Genomic DNA, 24,187 nt, shown 5'->3' with positions numbered 1-24,187 from the left:
CGCCGCGAGCGCACTCGGAGTGGGCGCATAAATAATAAATTTAACTGTAATTAACATACCTATGTATGAAGAGGACGGCAGCCGGGAGTATGGGGAGCCAAATCACCATCGCACCCAAAGGAGGGCATAACGCGGCAGGGGCCGCGGATGAGTTATATCAATAGTTTTAGTGGGTAAGAATTCCACATTACCCCGTTCCTCCAAAGACCCGAGTACCTTTTTGAAGGAAAAAAGTTTTTGATAATAAAGGCTAGCACCTCTCCGAAAAATGATGACTACTACAAACTCAGATAACAAAAAACACGAAAGAATTGCTCATTTTCATTAATGATACATGAATATTGTGATAAATATTGTATTAAAAATTAAAATGTTTCGCAGTCTACTACACATATTTGCATAATTGCCTTCCTTATGTATTATTATTCATAATTTTGTTAAACGTAATATTATATGAATGTATCTTTTATTCGGTGTGTTTTTGTTTAGCGTTGTTGGTATCAGAGCACGCGAGGGACCAGTATATAAACGTTTTTATCTAATATTGCGATAAAATTATAGTGACTAGTTTAATAAAAATGTTTTGGACTCCACTGTTATTAATAGTTTTAATTTTAATACTGTGTTATCATATCAACCATTTGCTTAGAGATAAAAAATTTGACAAAATCCCAGGACCTAAAGAGATTTTCCTTATTGGTAATGGATTAGATTTTTTAAAGGATTCTGGTAAGATGTGATAATCTAATATAAATTTAATTAGCATTAATTTAATTACAATTGTATATTCGACTAAATATATTTCTTACAGTTGCATTGTTCACCTATTTACGTAATTTGACACATATATACAAGGATCTCTGTAAGTTGAAAATATTTTATCTGAAGAATATTCTAATATATAACCCAGAGGATGTAGAGGTAAGTATATGTGTTGCTAAGAACAATTTAAAAGTTTTTTTTTTTTCATTTATTTTATGTACTTATATTTTGTTTAATGATCAAAGGTCTTTGGCAATTTTTAAATATTTAATAAATAACTGTATATGTATATATATTTATAGAATAGGAAGGTGGACGAGCCCATATGGCCACCTGATGGTAAGTGGTCACCAACGCCCATATAAATTGACATTGTAAGAAATGTTAACCATCGCTTACATCACCAATGCGCCACCAACCTTGGGAACTAAGATGTTATGTCCCTTGTGCCTGTAATTACACTTGTTCACTCACCCTTCAAACCGGAACACAACAATACCAAGTACTGTTGTTATGCGGTAGAATATCTGATGAGTGGGTGGTACCTACCCAGACGAGCTTGCACAAAGCTCACACACATATACGAGTATATAAGTTATTACTTAGATAGATCAGATAAGGTATTTTGGAGACTTGAAATTGAGTCTTTCTTAAAATTTGAAAATGTAGTTGTTTATTATTTTACTCTTTCAGACAATACTAACTAGCACGAAATATAATGAAAAGGGTTATTTGTCGTATTTCTTGCGACCCTGGTTAAAGGATGCCATTCTTCTCAGTGACGGTAATATTTCGATTTGATTTCACAAATATTTTTATACAATATGAAGCCGGACTGGCAAATGGGCCACTTGATGGTAAAAGGGTACCATCGCTCATATATAGTATTAACTATTTCTTACATCACCATGCGCCACTAACCTTGGGGACTAGGGTGTTATGTCCCTTGTGCCTGTAGTTTTACTGGCTCAATGAACCTTCAAACCGGAACACAACAATACTAAGTATTGCTGTTTAGTGGTAGAATATCTGATGTGTGAGTGGTATCTACTCAGACGGGCGTGCGAAAATCCCTATCACCAATATAAACAGTACAGGGTCATTTACAGTATTACTCTTAATGATGAATGGGCAGAAGTTATTTCACCACGCACTACTAACTTGGTATACTGGATATATATGTATGTAATAAGCTTGTGAGAACTTAATAGCACTTGCCCAATTTAAGGTCGCATTCTTTGATTAAGATCTACAATTAGATAAGTTTCTGTGTACTAATTTGCGCTCTATTTATGTGGAAATCGTTTTTTGAAGTATACCACGAATGTTCTTTTGAAAATTATTCTACATTCAAGTTTTATTACAATCGATTCATGGGAGTTTAAATTTTTCAAATGGTTCATTCTGTCAAACAACGCCATTTCTAAAATACGACTACAATATTATTATTTTTATTTATAATGTATTAGGAACTAAGTGGCATCAGCGGAGGAAAATTCTGACTCCAGCATTTCACTTTAACATACTCCGGCACTTCAGCACAATATTGGTGGAGAACAGCGAGAAGTTAGTGGAGAGTCTCCGGCCAGAAACAGACAAGTCGGGAACGGACATTTATCCTTTCATAGCTGGCATGACTTTAAATTCTATTTCTGGTGAGTTGCAATCTTCTAATACATTAATCGTTATTTTTTCATACTTATATAACTGCCTCGTTGGTCTAGTAGCTAACTTATAAGGTCAAAGAATCCGAGGTCCTAGGTTCAAATCAATTCAATTTTTCTGCCGAGAAATGCTCAGTAGCAGCTTAGTGTTTGAAAGTTGGAAGTGTTTCCACAAGCTCATAGAGTTATTAAGTCCTGCCGGTTGGTCTTGTAGAGTTTCCGTCTCATCGAACTAGAAGAGTGCACGTATATTTAAGCTTGTGTTTGCGCGTAAACTCTTATATTATATATATATAGTCTAATTTGAGATTGCTACTGTAACAGTAAAGAGGATCATATACTAGATTTTTTTACTAAAATACAAATAACGAGAGCATGGTTTGCTAGACGTACAATAAGGTATTATATACTCGTAAATTTAATTGTTGTGAGTATTCTAACTGAAAGAATTTACGATTCGTTTGCGTGCTTAATACATTAACTAACCGGTATCATTCACTTTATAATATAAGGTCTGTTATGTATGTATATGTGTCTTGATGAATGTATTTACAAAGGTGGTAAAGACCGCCATGCTTGATACATCATAGAGTCCAAGCAAGAGATCTTTTGCTGCCTAATAAAGAGAATAAATTTTAATGATCATCTCAAAACTGTTGCGTTGCTTTAAATATAAAATCAATAATGTCGTTTTCATATTTATTTTATTGTTAGTAAAACATTATGTTAAAGAACTTTGTAAATTAAAAAACAAAAAATTCTCAATCTATACTTTATTTCATTTAAAGTTCATAAATAAAACTGACTATTTTATTTATTTATATAAATATCGTACTCATTAATATACAATATTTACAAAATACTAGCAAGGCAATTTAGTGTCAGAAAAACTCGATTGTGTTTTTTCGAAGCCTTTTTTACTAGTTTTATACGTTTTATTGTCAATTATATTAACGTGCATTTGCATAAATACAAGTTCAGGGTACTATGCCTACATGCATATGCATATACATACTTGTAGATATGTAATAGGATCATGATATTGGACATGGCGATACGATATGATCCTTAATTCTTATAACTTTCTGGTATTAAATATATCATATGTAAAATATTTTCAGGAGACAATGGGCACAAAAAAAATTTATTGATTGATATGTTTTAAATAAATATAATTAATATATATCGCTGAACCTCAAAAAGTTAAATTAAGTTAAAGGTGTCAGTTGTCTTGTTTTCATATAAATATTTAAAAAGATTCAATAAGTAAAAGTCAGCTAATAAATGATAAAAAATAAGCATAGTTTGTAATAAAATTAACAAAGTTAAAGGACTAACATTTTTAGTAATTTGCTTTCGACATAAGAAATCTGATAATGACATTATTGACTTTGAATAAAACTTGAAGTAAAAAACTTTGAGGTGGTTTTTTTATTTTTCTACATAATTTTATCTCTTTTTTAGACAACAAATATTTATTGCATTCAAGGTATTTGTTTCTCTTTGGAACAAGATAAAATACATAAGAATATAAATACAATATAGTTTCAAATGTTTAAAAATAGGTTTATTAATAAGCTATTTTTAGAAACAGCAATGGGTACGTCTTTAGATAACGAAACGAAGGACATCGGGACAAAATATAAAGAGGCAATACATATGCTGGGAACATACCTACTTTACAGAGTTCAACGATTTTGGCTTCATCCTCAAGCATTGTTTAACTTAAGCCCAGTTGGGAGAAGTCAGAAGAAATTACTGAAGGTGATTAGTTCCTTTCGTGATCATGTTATTAAACAAAGGCGGGAAAATGGGACCTACAAGAACCTATATACAGATGTTAAGGACGATGACGTCGTTATAGGTCAAAGTAAACGATTGGCGATGCTGGATTTGTTATTAGAAACAGAGGAGAAAGGAAAGATAGATATTGAAGGGATCAACGAGGAAGTCGACACATTCATGTTTGAGGTTTATATTTATTTATTAATTTTTTTATGTGACTACATCTATAATATACAAATTTTTGTATGACTACATCTATGCAAATAAATAAAATTGAAGTGTGTTTCTTCGTCTTTATTTCATCAACATCGGTTGAGTCTATATAAGTCATAGCCTTGTAATATTTCGAGTCAACAATTATCAAAAAATTAACACATGGGTGACCTTGAACTTGGTTTTCTATTAATAATTTTGTTATGATAACGTTATAACAAAAATAAAACTCCATAATATTCTTCTTTTATTTCTCAGGGCCACGATACAACTGCATGTGTCCTTCAATTCGCTTTTATGATCATTGCAAATCATCCAGAGGTACAGGTACGTACATGATATTAGTATCCAAACTTATTACAATATGTATGTAAACTACCTATTCGATTATATAAAAACATAAATCAGTTTTAATCTAGCAACAAAATATTTAATCATTTTGATTAATTCCTAGGACTTTGTGCAAGGCCGTCTTGGTACCACCCACTCACCAGATATTCTATAGCCTTCTCGTCTTTCAAATCAGAACACAGCAATACTTAGTATTGTTGTGTTCTGATTTGAAGGAGGAGTGAGCCAATGTAACATGCACAAGGGCCATAACATCTTAGTTTTCAGTGATAGTGGCTCATTGGCAATGTCTTTGGGCGGTGCTGAACAGTAACCATCAGTTGGCCCGATTGCCCGTCCGCATAAATATTTCATAAAAAAATATAATAAAGTTGGAAATAACGATATGTTATGCCATATAAAAATTTAAGATTATTATTATTATTATTAAAAGATTTAAATAAGATACTGTGATTGTAAAAGAGTTAAGGATAAAATACTTGAAAAGCGGTAATTATAGATATAGTATTACCACTGACCAAAATTAATACTGTTTACTATGTATTTATTTCAATTTGTAATTGTAAATGTTACAGGATAAAATACTCGAGGAGTACAGACATATATTTGGCACATCTAATCGGAAGCCTACAATGTCTGACTTATCAGAGATGAAGTATTTAGAATGTTGCATCAAAGAAACGTTAAGGCTCTACCCGTCGGTGCATTTTATAATCAGATATTGCAAACAAAAATTAAAATTGAGTAAGTAGAATATCATTTAATAAACTGCTCTTATAATGAAAAACTAAATATATATTTTTTGCTATATGTATTAATGTAAAGACATTAATATATACCTAAATATTATAATTGACAATGTTAAATTACATTTTTAGAAGACTACGAGTGTCCAGTTGGAACGGACTGTGTTATTTTTATTTTCGACTTGCATCGACGTAGTGATCAGTTCGTCGAACCTCTCAAGTTCCGTCCGGAGAGGTTTCAGGAGGAACCCACTTGGCCCCCGTTTGCTTACATACCATTCAGCGCAGGACCCCGCAATTGTATTGGTAATTTAATTTACGTCATCTTGCAATTTAGCTTAAAAAATAAATTATTACTTACTTTTAATGTGACTTGTTAATCATTAATATAATTGAAATAGATTATTAAAGAAGTTACAGGAATGTATTAACTCATACGACAATGTGTGAACCATGATTTTTAAAGTTTTGTTAACATTGTGACAGGTCAAAAATTTGCGATGATGGAAATGAAGTTGGCGATATCTGCGGTTCTTCAACAATACCGTTTGTTACCAGTCACTAAGCCGGAGGACATCGTCTTTATCACCGATATCGTCTTACGACCAAGGGATCCTATTTATGTGAAATTTGTAAAACGCTAATTAATAAAATAATTACATTTTTTATTTTGTAACATTTAAATTATGGTGGAATATGTCGGAGAAAATTGATAAATAAGACGCATTACTTAATACAAGATTAAACATTTATACAAATAGATAAAGACGAAACCTTTTTCTCTTCTGCCAACAGATTTTCTTTTATATTATTTTTTGGCAGCTTTTTTACAATATTTTGGATATAAAAGTAAAAAATGATAGAAACATGCAAATTATAGTGTTGTTCTCAAAGTTTCAATAATAGCTATATAGTATACAAAATATATTATATACAAAGTATATTTAGTATACAAAAATTATATGCAGTTGACAATGTAATACTATTTGAGAAAGAGTTTCTACTAAGTTTTTTGTGCCCGTTTTTATTGGTAGAATTTACATTATGATCTGGCGGTAATTTTACATTCAATTTTATTTGGTAACATAATAAAAATATTTTAAGCTCACCAGATATTCTATCTGGATAGCAATAATTGTTGTGTTTCGGTTTGAAGGATGAGTGAGCTGGTGTTTTGAGTTTAGAAATATCGATTAGGATTTTTTTTTTGAATATTTTATCTTAACAAATAATGCAGGCTATCCGTCTCCTGTATATTTTGATATATTACATCACACAGCATCTTTATAACATCTTGCTATAAATTAAGAGTACTTTGTTATAACAAATATATTCCCGTTTAGAATATAATCCTGAATTATTAGACACTAGGGTTGCAATTTATTTATTTTTACTTCTAATAGTACACAGGACAAGTTAAAGATATGACAATAAAATTAAAATATGCTACAAAGAAGGCGATCTTATCGACTATTAGCAATTTTTTCCAGGCATATCGGGTCAGGAGATAAGAAAAATAAAATTAGTGTGACCGATTTATTTTTATTTATATATACCGATAACTATGCAATATTACTTAAACAGTTAAAATATATATATAGTATTAGTATTATATATAGTATCAATCAACAGCCAATCGTTGTCCACTGCTGAACATAGGTCTCTCCCAAGGTGCGCCAAAGCTCTCCGTCCTCCGCCTTCCGCATCCAGTTGGTGCCCGCCACCTTCTTAAGGTCGTCGGTCCACCTGGCTGGAGGGCGCCGGCACGACATGCCTATTGAACATGACCTTGGTCTTGTCCAAGTTTATACCGAGACCGACACACCGGGAAGACTCGCCTAGGCTACGCAGCATTTCGGTGAGTTGTTCCAACGACTCTGCTATGATGACGATATCGTCGGCAAATCGAAGGTGTGAGATGTACTCGCCGTTTACATTGACTCCATACCCAGTTCAATCCAGCGTCTTGAAAACGTCTTCCAAAGCGTTGGTGAACAGTTTCGAGGATATAACAACCCCCTGTCTCACCCCTCTGCGCAGTTGGATCGCCTTCGTCTTACAGTCCTGGATGTGGACAGTCATTGTAGCGGCGTTGTACAGACATCTCAGTACCTCGATATATCTCCAATCGATATGACATCTCTGCAATGAGTCGAGCACTGCCCAGGTTTCGATGGAGTCGAAGGCTTTCTCGTAGTCCACAAATGCCATACATAGCGGCTGATTGTACTCTTCGGTCTTCTGCACAATCTGCCGAACAGTATGGATGTGGTCCACGGTGCTGTAGCCTGATCGAAAGCCGGCTTGCTCTGGAGGCTGGAACTCGTCAAGTCGTCTGGCGAGACGATTCGTGACGACTCTTGAGAACAGCTTATACACGTGACTCAGGAGGGAGATTGGTCTGTAGTTTTTTCAAGAGGGTTTTATCACCTTTCTTGAAAAACAGTACCACCTCACTCCCGCTCCACGTTTCCGGGGTCTTGCCATGTTGGATGACGGAATTAAAGAGCTTGCTAGCTCTTTCAGGACCGGAGTCCCGCCTGCCTTAAGCAACTCTGTTGTGATTCCGTCATCTCCCGGAGCTTTGTTGTTTTTAAGCTGTTCTAGAGCCGCCCTAATCTCGCCTTGGTCAACGACCGGGAGCTCCTCGGAGTAATGGTGCGTAAGAGGGGCGCGCTGGTCATCAATACTGATTCCCAGGGGTTTATCCGATCTTGAAGAGAACAACTGCCCATAAAACCTCTCTACTTCTCCGACAATCTCAGGCCTAGAGGTAACGACCCCACCATTTTCAGTTTTAAGTTTTGTCAGACGCGGCCTCCCAAACTTGCGAGCGAACACTTTCGATCCCCGATTTTGCTCAATCGCAGCCTTGATGGCACGGGTATTAGAGCGTCGGAGATCGCGTCGCGTCAACGTTTTTATTGTTCGATTTAAGGCCTTATCTGACAAAAACGATGGTAGTTCTCGTCGTTTTCTCATGAGCTCGAGTGTCTCAGCAGAGAGTTTTGGTGCGTTGTCTCTTCTCTGTGGCGGAAAACACTTGCGGGATGTGTTTTTCAGTATTTTGACCAGCGTGTCGGTTCTCTCATCAATGCTGCTTATGGTTTCCAACGCGGTGAATTGATTTTGAAGTTCCATTTGGAACTTTTCGGAGCCTTGAGCAGCTTGGAGCATGGTAGGTCGGAGAGTAGACCTCATCATTCTCGATCTTTCGGCTTTTAAGTTGATATTTAGAGTGCCTCGAACCAAGCGGTGATCACTTCCGGTATTAAACCTGTTGATCACTGAAACATCTCTAAATATGTGCTTTTTATTCGAAATGATAAAGTCTATCTCGTTCCTTGTCACGTTATCGGGGCTTCGCCAGGTCCACCTCCTCTGAGGCTTTTTTTGAAAGAAAGAATTCATCAAAAAAAGCCCCTGCGCTTCGAGAAAGTTTACCAGCATTTGCCCCCTGTGATTTCTGCAGCCCAAGCCGTAAGGTCCGACTTTCGATTCACCGCTATCTTGTACTCCCACTTTAGCATTAAAGTCTCCCATAACAACATTGTAGTGGGCCTTCGAGGTATCGTTGAGGGCCTTTGCGATGTCCTCGTACATCGCTTCGACCACATCATCAGAGTATGTCGAAGTTGGCGCATATACCTGTACGACCTTCAGGGAGTACCTGTCGGAAAGTTTTAGGACAAGGTACGCTACCCGGTTCGACACACTACTGATTTCCACAATGCTGCTAATGAGATCCTTTTTGACTAGAAAACCGACACCACCCTGGGAGAGGTTATCACCTTCGCGGAAGTAGAGTAAGTTACCGGACTCTAGAGTTATCGTGTCCTCCCCCTGTCTTCGGACTTCAGATAACCCCAGTATATGCCAGTTTATATGACCTAACTCTACTTCTAATTCGGCGAGGTGATGGTCCAGCCTCATCGAGCGTCCATTATACGTTGCCATGTTCAGTCGTTTTATACGGTAGCCTGCCGTGAACCGGTGATTCTTAGCACCCCCTGCCCTGCCAATACCGCGACCGCTACCTTGGTCGGGCCTAGCGGGCTTGCCGGTAACTGGGGGCCTTTTTTGGGCGCATCTGCCATTAAGGGGGGTTTGCCTATACATATATATATAGTAGTAATATAATAATATTATATTACTACTACTATATATGTGTGGGCATAATAAAAAAGTAATATATATATATATATATATATATATATATATATATATATATATATATATATATATATAAATAAATACATATACATTGGCATTGTAAGAAATGTCAACCATCACTTACATAGCCAATGCGCCACCAACCTTGGGAACTAAGATGTTATGTCCCTCGTGCCTGTAATTACACTGCCACACTCACCCTTCAAACTGGAACACACAATATCAAGTACTGCTCTTTTGCGGTAGAATATCTGATGAGTCAGTGGTACCTACCCAGACGAGCTTGTAAAAAGCCCTACCACCGTTAAAGTGCACCTGTGTTTGCGCACACACTTACGCACTATAATATGTCCTGCGCAGTTGGTTAATTTCTCTTGAGATTGGCCACCGTGGCCACTGAGGATATTATTATTATTAAGTTAGTTAAACTTGTCACTTTCTTTATCTTTATCTTTCTTTATCTTTTTTTCTTTCTCCACTGTCGCTAGGCCTGCTGATGGGGACCTCAGGTCCTCCTAGTCAGGAGATGGGGTGAGTCAGGGCTCTTGCCCTCCGCAGATCTTAGACGGTAGCCACTCACCCTGTTTTCCACCCGGAACCGGTACACTTCTGCGAGCACCTCCGCCTTGAGTTCCCAAGGCGGATCGCCCGCGAGAAGTGTCGCCGCCGTCCACGACACCGATACGGTAACCTTATATCGCTCTGACCGCTATGACTCTCTGCGGTCTCCGCAGAAGAGCCTTACGTTAATAATCTTAATAATACTTAACTTTGCAGAGGCACAGTTAAGTATCCCTTTAGAACGGCCGCCATGGCCTAATATCGCTCAGGAAGTCAATATTATGAATACTTTTGTTTATACTTCAATTGAATTACGTGATATCAATTGTTCGATGTTTAATTTCGTTAATCAATTTGTTGAAGTTCACGACACACGATAGCGAGTAGTCGTGTAGTTTACTTATACAGCGAATTAAATTTAATAATGTGTGATGCAGTCACATCGTGGCTAATTTAATTAAAATCTAAAATGTTTTTTTCTCTATTATTATTGATTGTGTCTTTTTTATTGTTATGTTATTATATCGACTATTTGTTTAGAGATGAAGATTTTGACAAGATCCCAGGACCCAAAGGGATGTTTCTTATTGGAAATGGATACGATTGTCTTTTGGAGTCTGGTAATTCGTTGGATGTAAAGATTTATTTAATCATTGGAAAATCCAAAACTCAGACGACATTTGTACATATTTGTGCTAGCTATCAAATTTAATCACGACGGATGTTGTTAATTATAGTTACGTAATAATATATTTTTGTATGGTAAATTGCAAAAAATTAATTTAATGGTATCTCTTGTTATTAGTTAAATATTAGTTATTATATATAATTTTTGCATTGTTTTCATTACAAATTTGTAGGTATAGTTGTTATAAAAACATCTGAACATGAAACATTTATGCTGAATACATATTATTATCATTTGGACCTTGTTACGCAGATAAGATTTAATCAGCTTTATATAATTATTTCTCTTATTAAAATGATAATTTAAGCATCTCGGCTAGTAATTTATTTAAATTAATCAATAATTATTTTAATATATTTTTACATATTAGATTTATTCTATACTAACTGTGTCACGCGGCATACCCGCTTAAATTTGCTCTATACCGCTACATCGCTTGCTCATTGCATTAATAGCTATTACTCCACTCCCTAGAGCTACATTATAAAGCATTGTAAAATCTTCCTCTATAAACGGGTTATCAACCTCTGAAATATTTTTCAAATTTAACTTGTAGTTTCTAAAATTAACGTGTTCAATCATACAAACTGTACAGGGTTATAAACTCACCACTAAAATTATAGATTTTATGCATTGATTGGATAAAATTAAAAAAAAATCAATATAATTAAAACGTCCATATTTCTTGCAGCTCAATTTTTCAAGTATTTTCGCAATTTAGTGAGTAAATACAAGGATATCTGCAAATTTAAAATATTTAATATAAAGTTTGTCCTTATATACAACCCAGATGACATCGAGGTAAGTGTTTTAGAACTTAACAAAAATACAACTGTACTAATAATTTTGTTTAAGTTTGCGAGGTATTAAGATTACTTTAAAATAACTGTTGTTTAATTATATCAATGATATAATACTTACATCAATAACTGTTGTTTAATTATATCAATGATATAATTAAACAACAGTTATTGATGCCGTGGAGTACCGGCTTAGAATAGTACTCCCCCAATCTCATCCCGTGGGTGTCGTAAGAGGCGACTGTGGGACGGGGAAAAGGGGGGATGTGCAGCAGCGTCCCCCCCCATAAACATCTTACCCCCCTACTGCGCTCGCCAACACGCCTGCCCAGCGCGGCGAGTATGGGCAAATCCCCCCCTTAATGGCAGATGCGCCCAAAAAAAGGCCCCCAGTTACCGGCAAGCCCGCTAGGCCCGACCAAGGTAGCGGTCGCAGTATCGGCAGGGCAGGGGGTGCTAAGAATCACCGGTTCACGGCAGGCTACCGTATAAAACGACTACACATGGCAACGTACAATGGACGCTGGATGAGGCTGGACCATTACCTCGCCGAATTAGAAGTAGAGTTAAGTCATATAAACTGGCATATACTGGGGTTATCTGAAGTCCGAAGACAGGGGGAGGACACGATAACTCTAGAGTCCGGTAACTTACTCTACTTCCGCGAAGGTGATAACCTCTCCCAGGGTGGTGTCGGTTTTCTAGTCAAAAAGGATCTCATTAGCAGCATTGTGGAAATCAGTAGTGTGTCGAACCGGGTAGCGTACCTTGTCCTAAAACTTTCCGACAGGTACTCCCTGAAGGTCGTACAGGTATATGCGCCAACTTCGACATACTCTGATGATGTGGTCGAAGCGATGTACGAGGACATCGCAAAGCCCCTCAACGACACCTCGAAGGCCCACTACAATGTTGTTATGGGAGACTTTAATGCTAAAGTGGGAGTACAAGATAGCGGTGAATCGAAAGTCGGACCTTACGGCTTGGGCTGCAGAAATCACAGGGGGCAAATGCTGGTAAACTTTCTCGAAGCGCAGGGGCTTTTTTTGATGAATTCCTTCTTTCAAAAGAAGCCTCAGAGGAGGTGGACCTGGCGAAGCCCCGATAACGTGACAAGGAACGAGATAGACTTTATCATTTCGAATAAAAGGCACATATTTAGAGATGTTTCAGTGATCAACAGGTTTAATACCGGAAGTGATCACCGCTTGGTTCGAGGCACTCTAAATATCAACTTAAAAGCCGAAAGATCGAGAATGATGAGGTCTACTCTCCGACCTACCATGCTCCAAGCTGCTCAAGGCTCCGAAAAGTTCCAAATGGAACTTCAAAATCAATTCACCGCGTTGGAAACCATAAGCAGCATTGAAATTCGCACCAAAACTCTCTGCTGAGACACTCGAGCTCATGAGAAAACGACGAGAACTACCATCGTTTTTGTCAGATAAGGCCTTAAATCGAACAATAAAAACGTTGACGCGACGCGATCTCCGACGCTCTAATACCCGTGCCATCAAGGCTGCGATTGAGCAAAATCGGGGATCGAAAGTGTTCGCTCGCAAGTTTGGGAGGCCGCGTCTGACAAAACTTAAAACTGAAAATGGTGGGGTCGTTACCTCTAGGCCTGAGATTGTCGGAGAAGTAGAGAGGTTTTATGGGCAGTTGTTCTCTTCAAGATCGGATAAACCCGTGGGAATCAGTATTGATGACCAGCGCGCCCCTCTTACGCACCATTACTCCGAGGAGCTCCCGGTCGTTGACCAAGGCGAGATTAGGGCGGCTCTAGAACAGCTTAAAAACAACAAAGCTCCGGGAGATGACGGAATCACAACAGAGTTGCTTAAGGCAGGCGGGACTCCGGTCCTGAAAGAGCTAGCAAGCTCTTTAATTCCGTCATCCAACATGGCAAGACCCCGGAAACGTGGAGCGGGAGTGAGGTGGTACTGTTTTTCAAGAAAGGTGATAAAACCCTCTTGAAAAAACTACAGACCAATCTCCCTCCTGAGTCACGTGTATAAGCTGTTCTCAAGAGTCGTCACGAATCGTCTCGCCAGACGACTTGACGAGTTCCAGCCTCCAGAGCAAGCCGGCTTTCGATCAGGCTACAGCACCGTGGACCACATCCATACTGTTCGGCAGATTGTGCAGAAGACCGAAGAGTACAATCAGCCGCTGTGTATGGCATTTGTGGACTACGAGAAAGCCTTCGACTCCATCGAAACCTGGGCAGTGCTCGACTCATTGCAGAGATGTCATATCGATTGGAGATATATCGAGGTACTGAGATGTCTGTACAACGCCGCTACAATGACTGTCCACATCCAGGACTGTAAGACGAAGGCGATCCAACTGCGCAGAGGGGTGAGACAGGGGGATGTAATATCCCCGAAACTGTTCACCAACGCGTTGGAAGACGTTTTCAAAACGCTGGATTGGACTAGGTATGGAGTCAATGTAAACGGCGAGTACATCTCACACCTTCGATTTGCCGACGATATCGTCATCATAGCAGAGTCGCTGGAACAACTCACCGAAATGCTGCGTAGCCTAGGCGAGTCTTCCCAGTGTGTCGGTCTCGGTATAAACTTGGACAAGACCAAGGTCATGTTCAATAGGCATGTCGTGCCGGGACCGATATACGTCGAGGGGAAACCTCTCGAAGTTGTTAGTGAATATACCTACCTACCTAGGACAGATAATACAAGTCGGTAGGAACAACTTCGAGAAGGAAACCGATCGAAGAATTCGCTTGGGATGGGCAGCATTTGGCAACCTTCGTCAAGTCCTCAAGTCGTCTATACCGCAATGTTTGAAGACGAAAGTCTTCAACCAATGCGTCTTACCTGCCATGACATACGGTGCCGAAACGTGGACACTAACTGCGGGACTAGTCCACAAATTCAAAGTCGCTCAGCGTGCTATGGAGCGAGCTATGCTCGGAGTATCTTTGAAGGATAAGATCAGAAATGAGATTATCCGGAAAAGAACCGGAGTCACCGACATAGCTTGCAAAATTAGCAGGCTGAAGTGGCAATGGGCTGGTCACGTATGTCGTAGGACCGATGGCCGTTGGAGCAGACGAGTCCTAGAGTGGAGACCGCCAATCGGCAAACGCAGCGTAGGGCGCCCTCCAGCCAGGTGGACCGACGACCTTAAGAAGGTGGCGGGCACCAACTGGATGCGGAAGGCGGAGGACAGGGAGCTTTGGCGCACCTTGGGAGAGGCCTATGTTCAGCAGTGGACAACGATTGGCTGTTGATTGATTGAATTATATCAATACTACCAGAGAGCCACAGGACAATCAATATATATCACTTTTATTTATTTCAGCTTTATTTTATTCATTTTTAAACAGAATTCTTTATTAACTATTTAAAATAATTTTTAAATATTTTTATTCTAATGTTTATATAATAACCTTTTCAGACGATTTTGACGAATACCAAATACAATGACAAAGGATTTATTTACTACTTCCTTCGACCGTGGTTGAAAGACGGCCTTCTCGTTAGTGATGGTAATATTTTCATATACATATATTTGAAATTACTAACTTATAAGAGTGAGCTATTTTACCTAAGCTCGCGAATTTATAGAAATAAATTGAATTTAAAGCTAATTATTATTTGAAAATAAGATTCTACAGAGCAAGAAACTATATATATTATATGTACATAAATTTTTGAAGGAAGTGACATACTCAACAATATTCGATTAAATTTATATAACCTGAATGAAAATAAGCAAATAATAAAACCACGTTGTAGCGTGTTCTATATGTTATTGTATTGTGCATTAAATCTCATCTCTTATTATTTTTAAGATAAGATTGGGTTTACTAATAGGCGAGTTAAAAATAATGCAGATTTTTGTACATAAAAGAATACAAACTTTGCGTGAGGAACGATGGATTGATTTTGTTGGGTCGGAAACTTGATGGCATAAGTTAACCTTTGTTCTCCATTTTATCTCTAAATTATCTATTTTTTTTTTTTTTTTTTTATATTCGCCGGGAGGGCAAATGACTCTACTCCACCTGATGGTAAGTGGTAGTAGAGTCCAAACGCGACGACGGCCAGTACAGACGGGAAAAACGTTCTGCACTAGCCGCCTTCGCCTTGCCGGCCCGCAAGATGCCTCTTCACGCCTCGTTTGAAGGAACCCGGGTTGTAAGAGGAGGGGAACACGTGAGCTGGTAAGGAATTCCATTTTTTGGAAGTGCGACAAAGAAAGGAGTTGCCAAATTTCTTTGTTCGCGATGGAATTGATGTCACAGTTAGGCGGTGACATCGAGAACCAGCTCGCGTGGACTTAAGAAGGAAGGGGGAAGCAGGAATTAGAGAGAATAATTCCTCAGAGCACTCGCCGTGATACAGTCGATAGAAAGCGCTCAGTGCTGCTATCTCACGACGCAATTGTAAAGGTTCAAGGGTGTTTGTGACCTTTACGTCGCCAATAATGCGTACGGCACGTCGCTGCAAGCGGTCCAAGGCCTCAAGTAGGTACTTAGCGGAGCCATCCCAAAGGTGCGAGCAATATTCCACGCAAGACCGTACCTGTGTTTTGTACAGCAGGCACAGTTGTTGTGGCGTGAAAAAGCGCCGCACCTTGTTCAGAACTCCGAGTTTCCGTGAAGCTGTTTTTATAACAGCCTCGATGTAATCCCTTGGACTAAGGTCGCAGCGAACGTCAATCCCCAGCATGGCGATTTTGCTTTGCATCACCAGCGGAGTACCACAGAGGAAGGGAAGAGGGGAAAATGTTGACTTTTTCGCCGTGAGAGCGCATACCTGTGTTTTCTTGGCATTAAACTCAACAAGATTATCAGAGCCCCATTTGGCGATGAGCTCTAACGTCCTATCGAGTTCAATGACAAGATTCTCCCGCCTCTCCTCAGTTTCCGCCCGCCCAGCCACTGCGCGTCCGTGGTATCCACCATGCACTGTACTATCATCTGCATAGCAATGTATGTTCCCAAGGGAGAGCATATCATTGATATGCAAAAGAAAGAGTGTGGGAGATAGCACAGATCCCTGGGGGACCCCAGCATTCACTACATAGAATTGTGAAGCGCAACCATCTACTAAAACACGAAGGCTACGCTTGTGTAGGAAGCTGGCAATCCAGGTGCATAGCTGAGCAGGCAGACCATATGCCGGTAGCTTGGAGAGAAGACTTCTGTGCCAGACCCTGTCGAAAGCCTTGGAGATATCGAGGCTGACAGGCAACGATTCTCCATGCTTGTCGATAGCTTCACCCCAGAGGTGTGTTACGTACGCTAGAAGATCACCTATGGACCGTTTTGGTCGAAACCCGTACTGACGATCATTAATCAGACAGTAATCTTCTAGGTAATGGATCAGTTGGTTGTTTAAAATCCGTTCCATCACCTTACAAAGTACTGAGGTGATAGCTATTGGTCGATAATTTGCCGGGTCAGACCGATCCCCTTTTTTGGGAACCGCTTGCACATTAGCTCTTCTCCAAGCCTCCGGCACACTTCCCGAAGAGAGAGAAAGTTGGAACAGGCGCGTTAACACAGGAGACAGCTCCGCTGCGCACTTCTTCAGCACTATGGCTGGTATTCCATCGGGACCGCTAGCTTTCCGTACATCAAGTGATTGCAGCTCCGCACGCACATCACGTTGCCTGATTTTAATGTCGGGCATCGTATGGCCACATGCAGGTATTGTAGGTGGCAGTGCACTACAATCATCGATGACGGAATTGTCGGCAAAGAGTTTAGCCAGGAGATCAGCTTGCTCTTGCGGACTGTGAGCTAGCGATCCGTCCGGATTTCTGAGCGGTGGCAGCGAAGGTTGGCAGAAATTGTTTTGCACAGACTTGGTCAGACGCCAGAAGCTACGGGAGCCCCTAGGATGCGAGACAAGGTCATGACCAATCTGTACAATGCGCTGTGCATCCGCTCTCGTGTATGCCTTTCTACAGGACTTGGAATTTTTATTATAGTTTGCTTTCAGTGAGTCAATGTTAGATGCCCCGCTAATACAGCCGTTGATCCACTTGCGATATGCCGCCTGCTTAGATGATACAGCATCGGCACATTCACGAGTGAACCAACGGTTACGCGTACTCCTACTGACGAGATCTGAGCTAGGAATGTAGTATTCCATTCCCAGCATGATCTCGCCAGCAACAGCAGCGGCACCAGCTGTCGGGTCATTCCCACTGAAGCAACGTTCCTTCCAAGGGACCGACGCATAGTAATCGCGCATACCGTCCCAATCCGCCGACTTATAGTGCCAAACGCGACGTCATATCGACGTATATCATATATATTATATTGTATTGTAAATAGTACCTACCTATCAGGAAGGGAGTCACTACTTTTAAGATAGCCTCAGTTTCGGATAAGATAGCTTTTTTTTAAATGAAAACAGTTTCAATATCTGTAGCGGTGTACCAAAGTAATGTAATACAGTTACAGCCTGACCCACTGCTAGACTAAGGCCTTCTCTCCTTTTTTTGAGGAGAATGTTTGGAGCATATTACACCATGCTGCTCCAATGCGGGGTGGTGGAATACATATGTGGAATTTCAGTGAAAGTAGACACATGCAGTTTTCTCACGATTTTCTCCTTCACCATCAAGCACGAGATAAATTATAACACAAATTAAACACATGAAAATTCAGTGGTGGTCCGGGTCTGAACCCACGATCATCGATTAAATTTCACGCGTTCTTACCATTGGTCCATCTCGGCTCGCATGTAATGTAAAATTAAAATACACAAATGTACTAATCGAGCAGTGTCAATATCAGGTAGTTGCTAACTTTTCTAAACGTTCTAAATTTTATGCATTCTTCTAATTATCAAACAATACGATTTTGTTATCCTAATTACCAAACAATACAATATCACAAATACCTTTAACAGAGAAAGGAAGTTCATTTGAATACAAAAAATACAACTTCTTCAAACTGAAATTGACTCTCATGGAACACCCACTTTTTTATAAGATAACAAATATCATATTACATCACTTTTACTACAATTAATTAGGAGCTAAGTGGCATGAGCGGAGGAAAATTCTGACTCCAGCATTTCACTTTAACATTCTCCGGCACTTCAGCACTATATTGGTGGAGAACAGCGAGAAGTTAGTGGAGAGTCTCCGGCCAGAAACAGACAAGTCCGGAACGGACATTTACCCTTTCATAGCTGGCATGACATTAAATTCTATATGTGGTGAGTTGCGATATATGTATTTATTTAGTCTGTTTTACAAAATTATTGGTTCTGAGTGAGTTGAGATATAATGAAAAGTTGTAATTAAACTATTAAAATGTTTACAATTTTCCAATGCAATCAACGGCAACGGCTTTATATGCTTAACTTCAAAGAGAATAAAAAATCTTAGTATCTAAATACCAAGTCACATTGAAAAAATTGATTAGCGGGTATTTGTTTAAAGTACGACCAACAATACCTTATATCTTCATTTCCTTAGTAAATAGCATTATATAAATAGTGATGTCTAAATATATATTATCATAGAGTATAATAGTAGAGATTTTTTCTGTTATTGATAAAATATTTTATATCTATCTTATACCAATTCTTCAATAACTACTGTTTTACAAAATTATTCGTGCGGTGATGGTGGCCTGAAACTTTAGTCATATAGTATATGTCAATTATCAAATACGTAATAAATCGCTAAAATTAAATAAAAAATTAAAATTTATTAAATGAAATAATTACATGAATTAAGATAACATATAAAAGCACAAGCGTATCTGTATTTATGTATATATTTTAATTTATTGTTATTTTCAGAAACGGCAATGGGTACATCTTTAGATAAGAAGAAAAAAGACACCGGTACGAAATATAAAGACGCAATACATACACTAGGAACATACATTCTTTACAGAGGTCAACGATTTTGGCTTCATCCTCTAGCATTGTTTAACTTAAGCTCTGTTGGGAGAAGTCAGAAGAAATTATTGAATGAAATTAGTTCTTTTCGGGATCATGTTATTAAAAAAAGGCGCCAAAATGGGACTTACATGAATTTGTATACAGAAGTTATGAACGAAAAGGAAAATGATTTAATAGGTCAAAAGAAACGCTTGGCGATGCTGGATTTGTTACTAGAAACAGAGGAGAAAGGAAAGATAGATATTGAGGGGATTAACGAGGAAGTCGACACGTTCATGTTTGAGGCTGGTATTCATTTATGAACTTTCGACCCTAAAGTTCTAGTATATAATAAGATATTTGCTAATAAACATATTATATTATTAAAGAGTTTGCTAAATATTTTGTGTAAACAGTTAATAATATGTTATTCTGATAACAAACACCAACAAGTACTTTAAAAACTGAAGGATTTGCGACGGTTTAAACTTAAGTCGATTGCGGTAGATCCTTTGTTGGTGTTGGCTTCAGAAAGTACGTAAAGCAGTTGGTCCGGCACCCGAACTCTTCTGGTCGTGTTTGATCTGCCATTCCATTGGATTATAAGAATGAAGGAATAGAGTGTGCACCTGTGTTTGCGCACACATTAACCAAAAAATAAACCTAACTAATAAGTTAACTTAAATTGTAATAATAAAACTGCACTTTGATTATATACTGAGTAGAACTTGCTTGGCCCTCACACCACGTAGCAATTATGTATTCTATGCCTTACGCACTAATACACGTTTCTACGTGCCGTTTTACCTATTATTTACTTTTTAGTGCATTTTCTGAGCTTTTTTAATAACATTACACTAAAATGTTATTTTTTTTAATTAATCATTTTTTATTGGTTTTAGGGTCACGATACAACAGCGACTGCGCTCCAGTATGCGTTTATGCTGATTGCAAATCATCCAGAGGTTCAGGTAGCATCATATGTCATTAATATTTGTATAATTTCGATGTCACTATTTAGTAAATAATAACTTTGTTTAGTTGTAGAGACAAGTATGACTATTTTACTATTTTCACAAATGTCAGTCAGTGGCGCCTGTATGTGATACATATTTATGCTATAATTTAATTTATAATTATTCTTCTTTCTTCAATTTTGAGAATGCGGTTTAGATAATGGTTTAATTAGTCAAATATTTTTTTAATTATTCTAATAATCATATATTTTAAATGTTTCTTGGAGGGACTATCTTCTCTTTAATGTTTACGAAATACTAGCAAAACCAACAGTTTAGCTGCCTGTGGATATATAATATATTGTCGTGGACATCGGTTTAACAGTAGACGATGATATGCTACAGTACCACAGTGACTCAGTTAGTGTTCAATTACCCAAACGAGAAAAAAAGTAATTATTTATTTTTTAATACCAAATAAATTCATAAAAATATATTCAAAAAATATTTGTAACAACCAAAAGCGATACTTATAGTTATATAGTTTTGCGGCTGACCAAAATAATTACTATATAATATATGTTTTTTTTTAATTTGTAATTTTAAATGTTACAGGATAAAATAATCGAAGAGTGCAGACAAATATTCGGCACATCTGATCGGAAGCCTACGATGTCTGACTTATCAGAGATGAAGTATTTAGAATGTTGCATTAAGGAAACTTTAAGGCTCTACCCGTCGGTGTTTTTTATTACCAGATATTGTAAACAAGAAATCAAATTGAGTAAGTATATATCTTCTCCGACTCGTTTGAGCTGTTCAATGAATTCAATGGGATAGGTTTGACAAGAGAAATACACATTAATAATATTTCAGTCAACTTAAATCATATGCTGCTAACCATTCCGTGTATCTATAGTGTGTATAAATTTATTGTATAGTAAAATTTATTTTATATATTACATTATATTTTTTTAGAAAATTACAATTGCCCAGCTGGTTCAGATTGTTCAATTTTAATATTCGACTTGCATCGGCGTAGCGATCAGTTCGTCGAACCTCTCAAGTATCGCCCTGAGAGATTTCAGGAGGAACCCACCTGGCACCCATTCGCTTACATACCATTCAGCGCAGGACCTCGTAATTGTATAGGTAAAACATAATTTGCCTTTATATCCACGCTTTCCTATTGTATTTATTTAATATATTATAATTATATATTCTTTATACATATTTGGTTACCATTACATAAAAATTACATTTAAACAAGACGGAATAGCGGTAGCCTAAGTATTAAAGTGGTATAAAATGTTTAATATATTCTTTATCATTTAAAATATATAGGAGGTAAGTGCTATTAATTATTTCTTACGTGACAGGTCAAAAATTTGCGATGATGGAAATGAAGTTGGCGATATCTGCTGTTCTTCAACAATACCGTTTGTTACCAGTCACCAAGCCGGAGGACATCGTCTTTATCGCCGATATCATCTTACGACCAAAGAATCCCATTTATGTAAAATTTGTATGTCGATGAAATGATAATATTATATTTTTTATTATATTCTACTTATTATTTTATTCGTAAATAAATTTTTTTTTCTATGAAATCTTTTTAATATATATAAAATTTTATTAATTGTCATGGATTTTTTTTATATTATAAAGCGGCAAAATAATTATAATGAACCTGATGGTAAGTGATAAACATCGCTCATAGACATCAGCGCTGCAAGAAATAAATATAATATAAGAAACAAATATAATACAGATACTAAATTTTTTTTCTGTGAATAATTAGTTACTATTCACCTCATTAATACACTTTATCACTTATTTCCTGTTCTATTCATTTTGGTCTCCCTAAACATCCATCTCAACATTCTCATCACGGCGGAACGCATTTGCTTTAATCTGTGACCTAGGCAGCCCAATATTCGAATCCATGAAAATATATGCCAAAAGAATATATATATATGTAATACACATTTCTTTTGTTTTTCGATACTATGTCGCTACCTCGATATAACAAAACTCAATTAAAATAAAAAATATTCGTTATACCAACTAATTTGTTAGAATGAGGTTTGTTGTGAAGAGGTTTGGTTGGACTACGATTCGTTTTAACAAGGTAAAAAAACTTGTTTATTAACCTCAACTTCACGTCGGTGCTCATCTGCTTTTTTTTATAGAATAGGAAGGCGGACGAGCGTATGGGCCATCTGATGGTAAGTGGTCACCAACGCCCATAGACATTGGCATTGTATGAAATGTTAACCATCGCATTCATCACCAATGCGCCACCAACCTTGGGAACTAAGATGTTATGTCTCTTGTGCCTGTAATTACAGTGGCTCACTCACATTTCAAACCTGAACACAATAATACCATGTACTGCTGTTTTGCGGTGGAATATCTGATGAGTGGGTGGTACCTACCCAGACGACCTTGAACAAAGCTCTACCACCAGTAGACTGCTTATCCTTTTAAAGTGAACGATTTCCATTAGTAAATGAGAATACGCTTTTATGAAAACACCGTATTTTTTTTATTTAAATAACTACTGTCTTACGAAGAATTTTACCTGTGTGAACCTGTCATAGACATGAATTACTATTGTAGAATTAAGTGCGAATAATTGATAGGATACGTTATGTAAAGGTTATAGATTGAAAAAATCGTTAAATAGAGGTCAATAATACTTTTTATCTATATTTTGCAATGACTAAAAATTCGTTACAAAAAGGTTTATGGTAAATGTATTCGTAATGTAAGAGTATAAAAATAATTGAAACATTCGTTAAATCGATAAATTCATTATATTGAGGCTCGTTATTTTAAGGTTACACTGTATTAAACTAGCTATTGGCTGTGGCTTCGCTCCTGTGTAGTATAGGTAAAGGATAAATGGTTGTATGGAAGTCTGTGATTTTAAAGTAAGAAGCATGAAACGTCATTCTGGTTAGAAAAAAAGTATATTACGGCGTTTTTATTCCTCAGTAAACTTACAGCGATGCCTGTAATTTGACTTAGTATATTTTATAGTGACCTAAATGGGTTGAACCAAAATTTATTTTATACATGGTTTCCGATCTACGATGCTGTATCTCAGATGTATTCGTCATCCACGTCGTTGTTAATACTGTAAATGACAAAGTGCACAGTTTTGTTTTTTAATCGAAAATATTCAGATTAAACAAAACTATTTCTATTCTATTCACACGGGGAAAATTTATTTCTTTTTAGAGCTTCCGTTAAGGGCACTGCGTAAACAGTTAAAATTACACAACAAACACGTATGACGGAATTGTTCCTCTTGAAAAATACTAAAATAGTCCGCGATAGCATTTTTCATTTAGCATTCAGCTTTTAGTCAACCTTAAAAGATAGGCATATGCTATCACTATAACTATGCTTTGTATGATAATCCAAGTCGTTTTTATAAACATGGCATTACTTCTTATTAAAGATATCGAGATATTTCAACGGTAGTTGAGTAAGTTGTTTGAAAATAGTCATAGGTACTTAAGTATTTGTTTTAGGTTTGTAAATAGCTTTGTAAGTTAAAGTTTATAGGTTAAGTAGGTATTTCGTTTCGTCGC

General features: G+C 37.4%; 2 protein-coding genes across 3 annotated transcripts; both read left to right on the top strand.

Annotated features, from left to right (window-relative positions):
* Positions 1-527: 527 nt before the first annotated feature.
* LOC126774483 (cytochrome P450 4C1-like) lies at positions 528-6,187 on the top strand. The gene is made up of 9 exons (XM_050496080.1): positions 528-729; positions 812-921; positions 1,456-1,546; positions 2,232-2,417; positions 4,015-4,397; positions 4,683-4,751; positions 5,351-5,519; positions 5,654-5,827; positions 6,008-6,187. The coding sequence occupies exons 1-9, from the start codon at positions 579-581 to the stop codon at positions 6,163-6,165; spliced, it is 1,491 nt and encodes a 496-aa protein (XP_050352037.1). The 5' UTR covers positions 528-578; the 3' UTR covers positions 6,166-6,187.
* A 4,134-nt stretch (positions 6,188-10,321) lies between these two features.
* Positions 10,322-22,154, top strand: LOC126774276 (cytochrome P450 4C1-like). 2 transcript variants are annotated; one of them, XM_050495841.1, is made up of 10 exons: positions 10,322-10,380; positions 10,796-10,875; positions 11,635-11,744; positions 15,170-15,260; positions 18,769-18,954; positions 19,546-19,934; positions 20,532-20,600; positions 21,201-21,369; positions 21,564-21,737; positions 21,965-22,154. In XM_050495841.1, the coding sequence occupies exons 2-10, from the start codon at positions 10,833-10,835 to the stop codon at positions 22,120-22,122; spliced, it is 1,389 nt and encodes a 462-aa protein (XP_050351798.1). In that variant the 5' UTR covers positions 10,322-10,380; positions 10,796-10,832; the 3' UTR covers positions 22,123-22,154. The 2 variants fall into 2 exon arrangements, with proteins under 2 accessions (XP_050351798.1, XP_050351713.1); XM_050495756.1 differs by lacking the exon at positions 10,322-10,380 and having other exon boundaries at positions 10,636-10,875.
* The last annotated feature ends 2,033 nt before the right edge of the window (positions 22,155-24,187 follow it).

Source organism: Nymphalis io, chromosome 1 (genome assembly GCF_905147045.1).
Source record: "Nymphalis io chromosome 1, ilAglIoxx1.1, whole genome shotgun sequence".
In the NCBI taxonomy this organism is placed as follows: domain Eukaryota; kingdom Metazoa; phylum Arthropoda; class Insecta; order Lepidoptera; family Nymphalidae; genus Nymphalis; species Nymphalis io.
The sequence above is the reverse complement of the archived record's forward strand: the minus strand, read 5'-3'. Positions and strand labels throughout refer to the sequence as shown.